Source organism: Cupressus sempervirens, chromosome 9 (genome assembly GCF_028749045.1).
Source record: "Cupressus sempervirens isolate cs-2001-9-10 chromosome 9, ASM2874904v1, whole genome shotgun sequence".
NCBI classification, from domain to species: domain Eukaryota; kingdom Viridiplantae; phylum Streptophyta; class Pinopsida; order Cupressales; family Cupressaceae; genus Cupressus; species Cupressus sempervirens.
The window spans coordinates 541,834,515-541,848,419 of NC_143126.1; the positions used below are offsets into that span (position 1 = coordinate 541,834,515).

General features: G+C 36.1%; 1 protein-coding gene across 1 annotated transcript; it reads left to right on the forward strand.

Annotated features, from left to right (window-relative positions):
• The first annotated feature begins 1,275 nt into the window (after positions 1-1,275).
• LOC149539769 (DNA topoisomerase 2-like) lies at positions 1,276-11,264 on the forward strand. Its single transcript, XM_089800969.1, has 22 exons — positions 1,276-1,405; positions 1,692-2,203; positions 4,084-4,373; positions 4,473-4,539; positions 4,722-4,998; positions 5,094-5,290; positions 5,394-5,603; positions 5,702-5,815; positions 5,926-6,036; positions 6,125-6,289; positions 6,385-6,570; positions 6,661-6,816; positions 6,904-7,037; positions 7,206-7,374; positions 7,476-7,658; positions 7,745-7,931; positions 8,042-8,091; positions 9,171-9,596; positions 9,732-9,933; positions 10,051-10,118; positions 10,204-10,297; positions 10,386-11,264. The coding sequence occupies exons 1-22, from the start codon at positions 1,336-1,338 to the stop codon at positions 11,177-11,179; spliced, it is 4,662 nt and encodes a 1,553-aa protein (XP_089657095.1). The 5' UTR covers positions 1,276-1,335; the 3' UTR covers positions 11,180-11,264.
• Positions 11,265-13,905: the final 2,641 nt, after the last annotated feature.

Sequence of the window (13,905 nt, forward strand, 5' to 3'; positions counted from 1 at the left end):
AGAGAACTTCAAGCTATTTCTTATTTGGAGTACCATAACAAGAAAAAAAATTTGAATTGCAAAAGCATATGGTGGATGGAAATGCTTAAGGAAGTAATGTTCCATCTAGAAGAGGAAAAAAGAAATGAGGCTCGAAGTGATACAAAAGATGCCTTATTCATCTCTACTAGTTCGAAGGTACAAGGTTTCAAGTCCATGACTTGCATAAACGAGGTTTGAAGACAGTTAAAGATTAATCATTTATGGTCAATTTTCATAAAGTTGTCCTTTCATACAACCCTTTTTGTAATTGATGACTCCAACTCTAATAGGTAGTGAGTATATCTAGATGGTCAAAATTTTGTGTATCAACCCTACACATATCAAATTTCACAGTAGGTTTGTGGTTAGGGTGCACTGTCTATTTGGTATTGAACAATATTTATCATGTATGTCTATCGTACAAGCTAGTAGTTATTTGTATAGGGTGTTGGATTGGTTTTTGTAGCCTGGTGTAGACAATTATTTTGACTCAAAACTTTATCTATTTAATTACTTTTTAAATTTGATTAAAAAAAAAATCTTTTAGTGATGGAAAAAAAGTTGAAAGGTTCTTAAAGAGTCCATTGGGTATCAAGGCTCCTTGAATGCAAGGCTCAAACATTATAACAAATGATGATGTGATCATATCGTACCAAAGTTTAGGGAATGGGTAGAATGGATAGCCCTAATCTTTATCTTTCAAACAAAAATATATGCATGTGACATCATATTTGATAACAAGAATGTAAAACTTTATTGTAAGAATTTGCATCAACAATTGAATCTAGAAGTAGCTTGTAATAATCTAATCGATTGTAGAAATTTACTCACTCATAGAAAAAAATTAACTTCTCTAATAATCTACTATAGAAAATGAGAATGGTTTGAAATTACTATTTATAATTATTCAAGAGATAAATTAAAATCAATCGTACATAAAGTACGAAAGCTAATTCAAAAATTCATAAAAGAAAATATGACGTGTTCATAAATAGTTACTGAGTGGATTTGAAATGCTTCGGAGGGAGGGTCCAAAACAAACGGCTCAAAAATTCAAAAACACAACCCCATGTGACAAGTCCGAAGTAGAAAAGCAACGGGACAATCTCATGATTCCCATTTCGTTTGGAAAAGGGCAAGATGCGATCTAGGCCGTACATTTCAAATTTGAAATTTAAAGAATTGCAAGGGTCTTAACGGCCATTTCCTTTGAACTACACATACAAATAGACTTTAAACCCCTGACCCGTTTCGATTCAAGGGACCCTCTGTTTTGTTGCAGCGCAGAGAAGAGAGAAAGAAAAGGAGCGAAGAATGGAGAACGAAAAGAAGACGAAGCAAAGGAAGCCATTGCAGCCCTGCAACAGCAATAATGATAATATCAGTAAGCTTTTGACAAAAGAAATCTCCTTTCTTTGATTTATTTCTGGAATTTCGAGATTTCGAGTTTTTTCCAGTCTTCGATCCATTTTAAGGAATTTCGAGATTTCGAGTTTTCTCCAGTCTTTGTGATTCATTTCCAGGAGTTCCGAGATTTCAGCCGTCTTTGTTTAATTCCCAGAAATTTCAAGATTTTTTCAGTTTTTATTTTATTTCTAGGAATTCAAAGATTTCTGCAGCTTTTTTTTCTTTCCAGGAATGTCAAGGTTTGCAATCTTTGTGTGTTGCAGGCAACGGCAATGGCAATGGCAAGAGTATCGAAGAAACATACCAGAAGAAAAGTCAGCTGGAACACATTCTGCTCCGCCCCGACACCTATGTTGGGTCCATCGAGAGACACAAACAGACAATGTGGGTGTATGAGAATGGAGGCATGGTGCACAAGGAGATTGAATACGTGCCGGGGCTGTACAAGATCTTTGATGAGATCCTTGTTAATGCAGCCGATAACAAGGAGAGGGACCCCAAAATGAATTCCGTCAAGGTGGAGATCAGCGAGGAGGACAGAAGAATCAGCATCTACAATAATGGCGACGGTATTCCCGTGGAGATTCATCAGCATGAGGGTGTTTATGTGCCCGAGCTTATCTTTGGTCATCTGCTTACCTCAAGCAATTACGATGACAATGTCAAGAAGACTACTGGTGGAAGGAATGGCTATGGTGCCAAGCTCACTAATATTTTCTCCACTGAATTTATCATTGAGACTGCAGATGGAAAGAGGCAGAAGAAGTATAAGCAGGTATTGGACTTTCTTTTTTCTTTTGTTTTCTGAATTTCCTCCTCCTGTTCTTGTGCTCTGCTTCATCCTAGAACTTCAACTTCATACTAGGGTTTCTCTTGAAACTAAATCTTTTGTTTTTGTACTTTGCCTTGACTTCGTAAAATATCGATCTCAATTGATCCTTAACTTGTTCTTTTCTTTTTTTCTTTAATCTGGTTAATTTCCCTTACAATCTTTGACTTAGATTCTGTTTATTACTTTTCCACTTGTTCCTGTTCTCTGTACTATTCATTTATCCCAGGGTTCTTGATCTTGATTTTGATGTTTCTGTATGTGTGTGGGTGAGAGTTGTGGGGAAGGAATCGTTGGATCTTGACCTCAACGTTGTTATTTGGAGGTTTTAATGGTGGAAGTAGACTGTTCAGATTTCATTTGTTATGCTTTGATTTTGTCCACTGTAGACATCCATTCGTGTAGTCCGTTGTATCCCAGAAACAAGTGGGTTTTAATTTCCAGTACTTATAAGCTATTTCTAGAGAAATGAATGAGGGATTATTTAATAGAATCTATGACTATGTAAAGGCATGGCGTGAAATTGTAAGTGTGTTATACTTCTAAAATTTGAATGGAGGCTTTATGTGAGCATCTGTGTGTAGTCACATGATTCAACTGTTCCCACTTTGTTTGATACTCTGTTTTCTTTAGTTTTGCCATTTTTCAAATTTAACTTGAACATGCACCTTTGTCTTGTCTGCTGTGTTGCATATACTTAGTTGTCTCATCTAATTTTTGGCTTGTTCAGTTCTAATTTCTTTTATAAGTTGGTTTCTGTCTACCGTAGCTATCTGTTCAACCACTCTCTTCTATTCTAACAAGTAGGTTTCAAATTCAGTGCTTTAGTTTAGTGAAATGAAAGATGAATTGTTTTTTGAGAATGTAGATGCCTGCATGATGATCATCAAGGTATGATTTAGAACTGTGAATGTGGTAAGCTTTTAAAACTTCAAATGTAGAATCTACGAGAGAATATAGGTGCAGTTGAATGACATAATTGTTCTCTTTTTGTTTGATAGACCGGATGTTGTAATTACCTAAGAATCTATTTTCTATGTACCCTTAATTTCCTTGAAAAATTGTCTGATGCTTACTTTTGAATTTGCTATTTTGCTGAGATGACAGGGACTTCTGAATTTTAAATTGTAGTTATCCATTATTGATATTGGGCAAAGCTTCACTGCAACAAATTGTTTCCTATCACACTAGGAGTTTTTAATGCGAGGCCACATATTTATATCGTCTAAAACATTGTTTAGAGCATCTTAGCATTAAATAAGTAATTGTGATACCCTAGGCTGTAGAACACTCAGTTTATTGCGAATTTACCAATTGGCAGAATAAAGACAGTAATTATCAGTTTAGACCTTATTTTCAATCTGTGATTGGGCCAGGTTTCATCAATATCATATGCATATTAACTTGGTTTTGAATAAGAGTCTTTTGGTTCGTTATTGTAGAATGAGTTTGTGAACTAGCTCAAGTAAAATAAAAACATATGACAATCCATTCTTTAGTTCCTAAAAAATTGGTAATGCCTTTTCTTTTGTCTTGATTTTATAGAGATGCAAGCGTGGCAATGTTCATATATGATTCAATAAGAATGATGTTATTTTGTTATTTACAGTACTGAAAATATAATTGAAGTAAAATTATTGGTAGTTTCTTCACTGATTCTGAAATTATGTTTTAAATTCAGAGTTAAGATTTGAATTTTTCAATTAATTTTATTCGTTCTGGTTTTCTATGCTGCAAGACTTCTAAATGATTACATTTGCTAGTTTCAGGTCTACCGCAACAATTTATCCTCATTTTGATCTGTTTATGTTCTTTTTACCATGCAGGTTTTTACTAACAACATGAGCAACAAGTCAGAACCAGTCATTACCAAGTGCAAAGAGGGAGAAAACTGGACAAAGGTTACCTTCAAACCTGATTTGGCTAAGTTTAGCATGAACGACCTAGAACCTGATGTGGTTGCTTTGATGAAGAAGAGAGTACTTGATCTTGCTGGATGTCTTGGAAAGGGAGTCAAAGTTGAGCTCAATGGAAAAATTTTGCCAATAAAGAGCTTTGAAGACTATGTGGATCTTTACCTGAATCCAGTTAAAGATTCTGATTCCAAGAGAGAAAGGTTTTAAACTGCTAAGACCTGTAAACTTTGTAAAACATGTTCAGTAACTGCTTTATGCTATCTTCATAATACATCTAATGCTTTTCATGGCTCTTTCAGACATTTTGTAGAAGTAAATGACAGATGGAAAGTTTGTGTGACCGCAAGTGATGGGCAATTTCAACAGGTAAGATGAATCATCTCATGTCTATGTTCTGCTTTCTTTGACTTTCATTGAATTCCCTTGAAACTATTGAAGCCACCACCATTAAATTACTGTATTCTTCAAGAGCTTCTCGAGGTCATTGCTGTTATCACGTGGTTCTGTTTTATGGCATCCTTTCACATTTTTTATGTCTTTTTGTTCAGGTCAGCTTTGTAAATGGGATTGCTACTATTAAAGGTGGTTCACATGTAGACTACGTAGCAAGTCAAATAGCCACCTATTTAATAAACATTGCAAAGAAGAAGAATAAAAATGCTGCTGCTTCTCTAAAACCACATGCTGTCAAGAGTCATCTATGGGTCTTTGTCAATGCTAAGATTGACAATCCTGCTTTTGACTCCCAAACAAAGGACACCCTGACAACTCGTCAGAATAGTTTTGGTTCAACGTGCGAGCTTACTGATAAATACTTAAAATCAGGTGGGCTTAGTTTTTGTCATACATTACGCATCTCTGAGCACATGTATTTTTTACATAGGGTCTGAGTTAGACGTTATTTGACTTGATGACAACAGTATCAAACTGTGTACTTGAAAGTATACTAGCATGGGTAGATTTCAAACAAAGAAAAGAGCTTAAGAAAACGGATGGAACTAAGAAAAAAGGTTGCCATGACATCCCCAAACTCGAAGATGCGAATAAAGCAGGTGGAAAGGAATCTGAAAAGTGCACTTTAATTTTAACAGAGGGTGACTCAGCCAAGGCTCTTGCTGTAAGTGCTTGTTCTTTGTTTGAAGAATGGATTGTATTATGACTTGTTTCTCTCAATCTCTAAATTGGAACTTGTTAATCCTGGGCCTTCTTTTTGATATCAGTTGGCAGGAATAACTGTTGTTGGTCGAGATCATTATGGTGTGTTTCCTCTCAGAGGCAAGCTGCTTAATGTCAGGGAAGCCTCACATAAACAGATTGCGGAAAATCAGGAGACTGAAAATATAAAAAAAATCCTTGGTCTACAGCATGATAAAGTATATGAAAACATTAAATCTTTAAGATATGGCCATCTGATGATAATGACAGATCAGGTACATTGTCAATGGCCGGGACTGTATGGCTTATGCTTAAATATGGCACGTCCAACCTGAGTGAGGTTCTTTTTTAACTTGTTCTTTGGCTGATGTAGGATCATGATGGTTCCCACATCAAGGGATTGCTTATCAACTTCATACACCATAATTGGCCGTCCTTGCTCAAAATTCCTTCATTTCTTGTGGAATTCATCACTCCTATTGTCAGGGTAAATGATACTGCTGTACTTACTCTGATACAGGTTCTTTGTATCTATTTATTGCAACGATTTCTGAGCTTAATATGCTACATCCCCAAACATTTGTCTTGTTATTGCAGGCAACACACAAGAATGGAAATGTATTATCCTTTTACACACTTCCTGAGTACGAATCTTGGAGAGAGTCAGTAAGTGGATCAATATCAGGTTGGACCATAAAGTACTATAAGGTAACTTTGGATTGTTTTTTGTTTTATGTTCTGAATTTTGGCTCTTTAATTAGATGTCTTTCTAAAATTTTACTTGTTTCATACACAGGGTCTGGGTACCAGTACGTCTAAAGAGGGTAAGGAGTATTTCAGTAATCTGGAAAAGCACAAAAAAGATTTTATATGGGTTAATGAGCAAGATGGAGATGCGATTGAACTAGCCTTCAGCAAGAAGAAGATTGAGGCCCGAAAAAATTGGTTGAGACAATTTGAGGTGATAAAGCCAGTATTGAGCTACTGGGAATAAAATTTTAATTAAATGATATTGTTTTTATCATAATACTGATACTGGGTTTACCACACTGACAGGCTGGGACGTATTTGGACCAGAGTGAAAAACTTATCTCTTATAAGGATTTTGTGAACAAGGAGCTCATCCTGTTTTCGAGGGCTGATCTGCAAAGATCTATTCCATCAATGGTTGATGGCTTGAAACCAGGGCAAAGGAAAATTCTGTTTTGCTGTTTCAAGCGGAATTTTGTCAAACAAGCAAAGGTTGCTCTTGTAGCACAAGTTTTGCGTACTTGTCTTCGATGCACTAACTGGCACTCAGTTTTTCACATGACATTATTATTTCTTGTGTAGGTTGCCCAGTTCTCTGGATATGTCTCAGAGCATTCTGCTTACCATCATGGTGAGCAGAGCCTTGCAAGCACAATAATTGGAATGGCACAAGACTTCGTTGGAAGTAACAACATCAACCTTTTGCTTCCTGTTGGTCAATTTGGAACTAGGAATGCGGTAAGAATTTTAAGAAGAATAAGTATGCATCTTTTTATTGTGAACAAACAATGATTGCTTATGATTTGATGCTTTTATTTTTAATAGGGTGGTAAGGATGCTGCAAGTCCTCGGTATGTGTATACATGCTTGTCACCTATAACACGCTTTTTGTTCCCAAAAGAAGATGACGTTCTCATGGATTATTTGGAAGAAGATGGTCAGTCTATTGAACCCGCATGGTAAGGATTTTTATTTTTATCCTTCTGTCTTAATTTTGATTATGCTTTTGTACATCCAGAGGTGTTCTACAGTGGCAGCATGGCATAGAGTGTTTTTTCTGTCTTCTTATTTAACCTCATCTTATCATCTGTAAGTTTTGTTTAATTGCTATTTCCTTTATTGCTCAGGTATGTTCCAATTATACCAATGGTACTTGTGAATGGAAGTGAAGGAATTGGAACGGGTTGGAGTACCTTTGTGCCAAATTACAATCCAAGGGATATTGTTGCAAATGTAAGACACTTGCTTAATGATGAACCAATGCAGCCAATGGAGCCTTGGTACAAGGGTTTCAAGGTAATGCACATTACATCTGTTATTTGAGGTTTTGCTGGTTTGTTTAGACTGTTGTATTTTGTTAAGGAATTACATCCGTTTTGTTACTGTTATGCTTTTAGGGCAAAATTGAACGGACAGCTACAAAGGAGAATGGTGCGACCTATACAATCAGTGGTATTATAGAGCAGATTGACAACACCACATTGAGAGTTACTGAATTACCCGTTCGCAAGTGGACTGATGATTACAAGAGCTTTTTGACGAGCATGATTACTAATAAAGATAAAGATCCATTCATAATGGTATGCTAATTGCAATCATATATTACTACGTTGTGCTTAACAGGAATGCTTTTATTAGTTTTAACACAAGAATATCTATCTTTCAGGAACTTGATAATCACAGTACAGATACCAGGGTCCGTTTTGAGGTAGCATTATCAGAGGAGAAGATGACAAATGCTCTTCAAGAGGGCCTATCAAAGAAATTTAAGCTGACCACTGTTATCAGTACCAGCAACATGCATCTCTTTGATGCAAATGGTGCCATTCAAAAATATGAGACTCCGGAGCAAAGTATCTTCTTGAAGCTAATCTATATCTAATTATCCCGCAGGTTTTTATTTTCCTTTATATGGGTGACATTTTTGGGTTGGATTTTGAACATTATTCTTTTCGTCTTGCAGTACTGGAGTGCTTTTATCACATCCGATTGGAGTTTTATGTGAAAAGAAAGGTAGGCTTGGTCTTATATTTAAATGCAGTTTAAAATTTAAATATATAGATTAAGGTAAGGAAAACTTGGCAATAAGAGCAAACTTGTCCCAATTCTATGTGGAAGTAACAATAGAATTTAGTGCTTGAGGCTGTGCAGTGGCATGATTTTCAAAGTTAATGTTAAGGAAGTACACTAATCACATTAAATGATACTTCATAACTTTAATAAGCCCAAGTGAGTTTTAAGTTGTCATCAATCAGAATTTTAGTTTCATTAACTAAAGTTATAGTTTGTTTTGGTAAAATCATTAAATAGTTTGCTCAGTAGTTTCAATGTGTTTTTAAGAGCTAAAATGAGGTGGTTTACATTTTCTATTCTAATGTGGAGCCACAGCCTATAAATATATTTTGCCACTGCATGAATAGTTTGGCAGTTTACCTTTCAAGTTTTTAGTTCCATGATTTTAATTGTAGGTTGCCAGAATCGATTACTATCTGAACGAAAACCATACAAAATCCAAACCATGCTATAAGAAAGCTATAAAATAATGAATGGTGAAGTCTGCATGCCATCTTAACTTGGTTCTTATGCATTTGAGATAATTATGAATAAAAAGTACTGCGGTGACAGTTAATGAACGTAGTTAATCCATTTACCCTGTTTCCTTTGTAGTCAATCATAACCTAAAAGCACCTTCGTATTTGTTTATGGCTTGTGGACTCAGGGAATCCCAATATGATTTTTATCCCTATTAACGTTGCTTAGTTATCCCTAATAATAATGTGGAAGAATCTTTCCCCTTTATTCCCCTGTTGGCATATGTGTATAATATTGATGGCGATAGGCTGTATAGAGATATTATTTTCTGAATACCTTGCCACTCTTTTGCTGTCATTTCATAATCAGCTGATGGACATGAGTTTTATATCTTCCTATACAAGTTTATTTGGGTTTTAATTGGCTGCAATACATTTAAATTATCAATGCACACGATTTCATGTTGGTGATGTCTGTTCAGAGTTGGGATATTTTGATCAAAGTGAACTAGAAATTATTGCAATGCATGATATTGATATTATATTGGCATTTGACTGCAGAGAGTTCTACTGGATAATCTCCAGACTGATTTACTTAAGTTGGATAACAAAGTTAGGTTCATTCTGGGAGTTGTAAATGGAGAAATTATAGTGAACAAAAGGAAACGTGCAGAACTGCTGCTTGAGTTAAAGAACAAGGGGTTTACTCCGTTTCCCAAAAAGACAAAAGCTATAGAGGCAGCAATTGCTGGAGCATTGCCAGATGGAGAAACTCCTGAAGATGACAGTAATGAAACTGTAAATGGTGTTCGTGCTGGTGATTATGAGTATCTTCTTTCCATGTCAATTGGAACGTTGACACTAGAAAAAGTTCAACAATTATGTGCTGAGAAAGACAAACTTACTGATGATGTCGAAGAGCTGAAAAAGAAATCACCCAAAACATTATGGCTGATTGACCTTGATAATTTCATCAGGGAGTTGGATGTAAGTAGTCCATTTGTGATTTCAGAAGTTGGAATCATTTTGTATGTTCCAAATTTAAAAGATGCATATGCCATCTTCTGTGATACTAACATATAATCTAGAATCTAACAGTTCATTTGCTTATAAATCTTGAAGGCACTCGAATGTCAAGAGGCCAAGGATGATGAGCATGAACTGAGAAATATGAACAGCAATACTGCTAAAATATTTAGGAAAGTTGGTAAAAACCCCAAGAAAACCACCAAAACAACTTCAGCTGCTGAAAAAGCTGATTCTCAAACAACGAATGATTCTCAGGCAGCCTCTGTTTCTGCTACGACAGTCACTACTGAGAATGGTAATAATAATTTTTTCATGTCTCAACTCTAGAAATTATTATTACTATTTTATAATGTAATTGATATGTTTGTGCTTGAATAAAATCTTTGATGAATGTAATTTGAATATTCTTCAGGAAAAATATCAGAAGCAGCAAAACCCAAGAGGGGAGGTGGCAAGAAGGGAGCTGCGAAAAAGCAAATGGTTCGTTTCAAAAAAAATTATACTCGCATAAGTTTGTGTACATTTTGTTGTCAAAACACGTATGAAAATATTTGGCTCTTTTCAGGAGGTTGATGATGAGGATGATGACGACGGACTAGATCTTAGCCTGCAAGAGAGATTGGCAGCCTACAACGGTGGCTCATCTGTTGATCTTTCAGGTTTGTTTGTATGATTTGTAAGGATTCTTTTAAATTCTCCTGATAAAGTGCATTGTTATCTGATGCAAAAACCTTCTGCCGTTTGTAGCTGTTGAGGATCATGGTAGCAGGCAGAGTTCACCAACGGAAGACTTAAACCCAAAGCAGAGTAAACCTGATCGTCAAGCTAAAAAGGCTGCTCCTCTTTATGTTGAAATGTTAGATGATGAGGTTGATACAATGGAGACCATTCCTGAAGAATCAGAGGAAGAGGAGAAAGAGCAACAGAAAAAGAAAACTGGCCTAAGCAGGAAGAAGACTGCAAATGGGAGAGGAAGAAAGGAAATAGTTCTTAGTGACAGTGACTCCGAGTTTGCAGTTGAGGAGGATTCTGAATCTGATTATGAGGAAAGTGCTCCTAAGAAGGGTGGAAGGAAGCCTGCTCAAGACAAACTGCCCAAAACAAATGCTAAAAAAACAAATTCTACGACAGCGCCTGCAGGAAAGAAAAGAGGAGCAAAAAATGCAACACAAGGGCAAAAGAAGATTGATGAAATGCTTAAACCTACTGCAGATGATGCTGTTGGTGTTGAGGCGTCTCCCTACAAAAATTCGCCAAAGAAGAAAGTTAGGAAAATGAGACCATCGCCCTTCAACAAGAAAAGTGGGTCAGTTATGGCAAAACATAACCAGGAGACTGAGACAAGTCCTCCAAGTGAAAATGGTTCTGCCGGTTCTTCCTTTAGTCCTGAAGAGGTCAATAATGAGTTTCCAAAGCCAGCTGCACGAAACAGGCCCCAAAGATCTGCTCGAAATGTTGTGCAGTATGTCTTGAGTGACAGTGATGAAAATGCTGAAGATGAAGATGCAACAGAGGATTCTGATTTTGAAGAAGATGAATGAACTTTGAAAATATCAAATATAATTCTTAATAATGTACAGCCTGAACTACTTGACCTACAAATTGAATTGCATGTTCTTGGGGTTCTGTGATCTTAGCAAAGTTAGAGTATATTATGGATACGTTGCTTTTTATGAATATTGTTAATAATGTATCTTATATATGTGTGTGCTATATATGGTTAATGCATGTTCTTGGTGTTCTGTGATCTTTAGGCAAAGGTGGTTTATATTATCATGAAAATGTTGTTTATTTCCTTATTATAGGGATATTGCTTTCTTGCTTAGTATAGTGAATGCACTGTATGGTGTCTGTTGTGCTTCTTGTGTTAAGTATATTTTTAGTTCCTGCCTATGGCAGGAATACTATTGCATTCATGCAGGTGCTTTTAATTTTTCAATCAGACCAATAAAATCATAGTATTTTATCACTTATATAATCTAGTCAAATGTTTGTTTTTTTAAAACTATTTTTAAAAAGAAGAAAATGTTGTTTATCTCATGCTTTATTGGCTGTGCTGAATTTAGGCAAGAGATAAATTATTTTCCTCAAAATCAAAATAGGATAAACATAAACAGCAAACTAAAAGTTATAAACCAAAAAATAATTGCTGACTGACATACATATCTGTTGCTAGATACATGGACCACTTAAAATTCTTCATCTGTATTGGGTAATGCTTGGCTGAAAGGATAAACCTTCATTGAATGCTTCTAGTCGGTTGTAAAGCAGGTGAGGCGGTGCATTTGCGTATAAATGAATGCGAACATAAGAGTGCAGTGCAACAGCAGGCAGTTCCAGATGCCAGAAGAAAGCAGTATGTTGTTCCCGATAGTTACAGAAAATTAATTACTGGCACAAGCTCCAGATAGCTATAGAAGCTTTGTGTGTAATCATATCATATTCTGCGTTTGAAATCTTTGTAAGTGACAATTTTATGTTGAACAGGAAATGGTTTTTTTTTCCGCTTCCAACAATCTCTTCTGGTATTAATTTCGAGTGTACTGTCAACTGTTTAACAGACCAAATAGCAATTGAATGTATGTTTTGAATTTTATTTCAATCAAGTATGTCAGCTCATGTGCTGTCGAACTCTTCTTTCATGTATTGGTTTTTCTAAGCAGCCCCCCAATCAAGTGTAGTGATAACTAGAGTGTCATTTAAAAGTAATTGTTTCACAATAGTTCTGTGGATTTTCAGCATGTTTCTTCCATGATGCAGCTCATCAACATCTTCATGAAGGCTCTTCTTAAGGATTCTTAAAGCTTTGTGTTTGGAGAATGGAACAAAACAGTTCATCTGCTAGCTCTGAAGAGCAACCACAGCACTAAGTGCTGATGAATCAGTCAATGTCCATAGCCCAACATTGAATGTGCACATTGCTCTTATGTGAAAATTTTATATCACTTTTCCCATAAATTTGAGCATGAGTAGAGAGAGACACATTGGGGATTTAAGTCAATGAACTCCAGAACTAGGTCATATTCATTACAACCACAGCCAACTGGAGACGTGGAGGCATGACAATGCTACAGTGGTTGTCCTATCAAATGAGAGTACAAAGACCTTGAAAATATGTTGTTGGAGACGGCAACGGCTAAAGGGTAAACTATTTTGTTTACCCAGCCGCTAGCCCTAGAGTGTACCCTGCGGCGTACCCTGCCCTCCCATCAGTGAAATGTCTGACTGAGTCTGACCGTGATCTCCATCTGCGACCCCGCACGTCACCTCCCGCGATTCAGAAGATCCTATGATACGCGTTTGCCAACTACTTACAACTTATCTCATAAATGGTGGGCGTTGCCAACTTGGCAATTTATTTCAACGCAGATCGGATCTTTGCAATGGCTGCAAGACACACCAAAGTTTGACGCCATGAAATAAATGACACACCCACTTTCTCCAAAAATAAGCGGGAAGCTTCTACGTTTTCACAGCAAAATAAGCATATAGCTTAATTCAATCCCAAAAACATTGATACGTTTGTTCTTCTTCAATCTGTAACCTTCGCTTGGATCTTTTGTAATCAGCAGCTGTGACTGGCGAACCATCTGCCTCCCCACTCTTCACCAGGCAAAAGGTATGTAAGTACTCCTCTGCTACTTAGTTTTCCTTAGATTTTCTACTTTGTTTACGTTTTTAAAGAAAAATGAATGCCGAAATCTTCTGTAATTGCGTAGGATTTCCAAAACTCTCCACCCTCAAATCTCTCACCATCATAATAGTCTTGTCTCTCCCTGCTATTGTTTGTTTTGTTTGGTTCATTTGTGCGTGCTTAAATCAATAAACAGTGTACACACATTTAAAGGCAAGGTCTTGAGCATAGATGGCCATTTGTGAAACTATCCTCCAACAACTACAGCTATAATATCTCCAGTGAGTTTTAGTATTCCCACAATGACAATAGTAATACTTTCAATGAAATGAGGTTTTTGACTGTAACGCACCTACTCTATCTTGGCTTGGAAATTTCAGAAAATCACCTTCACTTCCCCATTCTTATTACGAATTATGATATTTGATATTTGATATTTCCTTTGGGTTTACAGGATTTGATAGAATTAATAAATATCTTATTAACTTTATGGGATAGTTGTCCTTATCAATATCGTTACTATGTTTGATATGATATTTGCTTGAATAAGAAAATTTGATGATACTTCCCCCAATTTAATAATTGCAATATGTAACCTCAATAGTTTTACAATATGTAACCTCCATAGTTTTA

Coding starts and splice junctions, on each gene's coding strand:
- LOC149539769 (XM_089800969.1), top strand. CDS start 1,336: ATGGAGAACGAAAAGAAGACGAAGCAAAGGAAGCCATTGCAGCCCTGC. Junction 6,817..6,903: donor AATTTGGAACTAGGAATGCG/GTAAGAATTTTA, acceptor TATTTTTAATAG/GGTGGTAAGGATGCTGCAAG. Junction 7,375..7,475: donor CTTGGTACAAGGGTTTCAAG/GTAATGCACATT, acceptor TTATGCTTTTAG/GGCAAAATTGAACGGACAGC.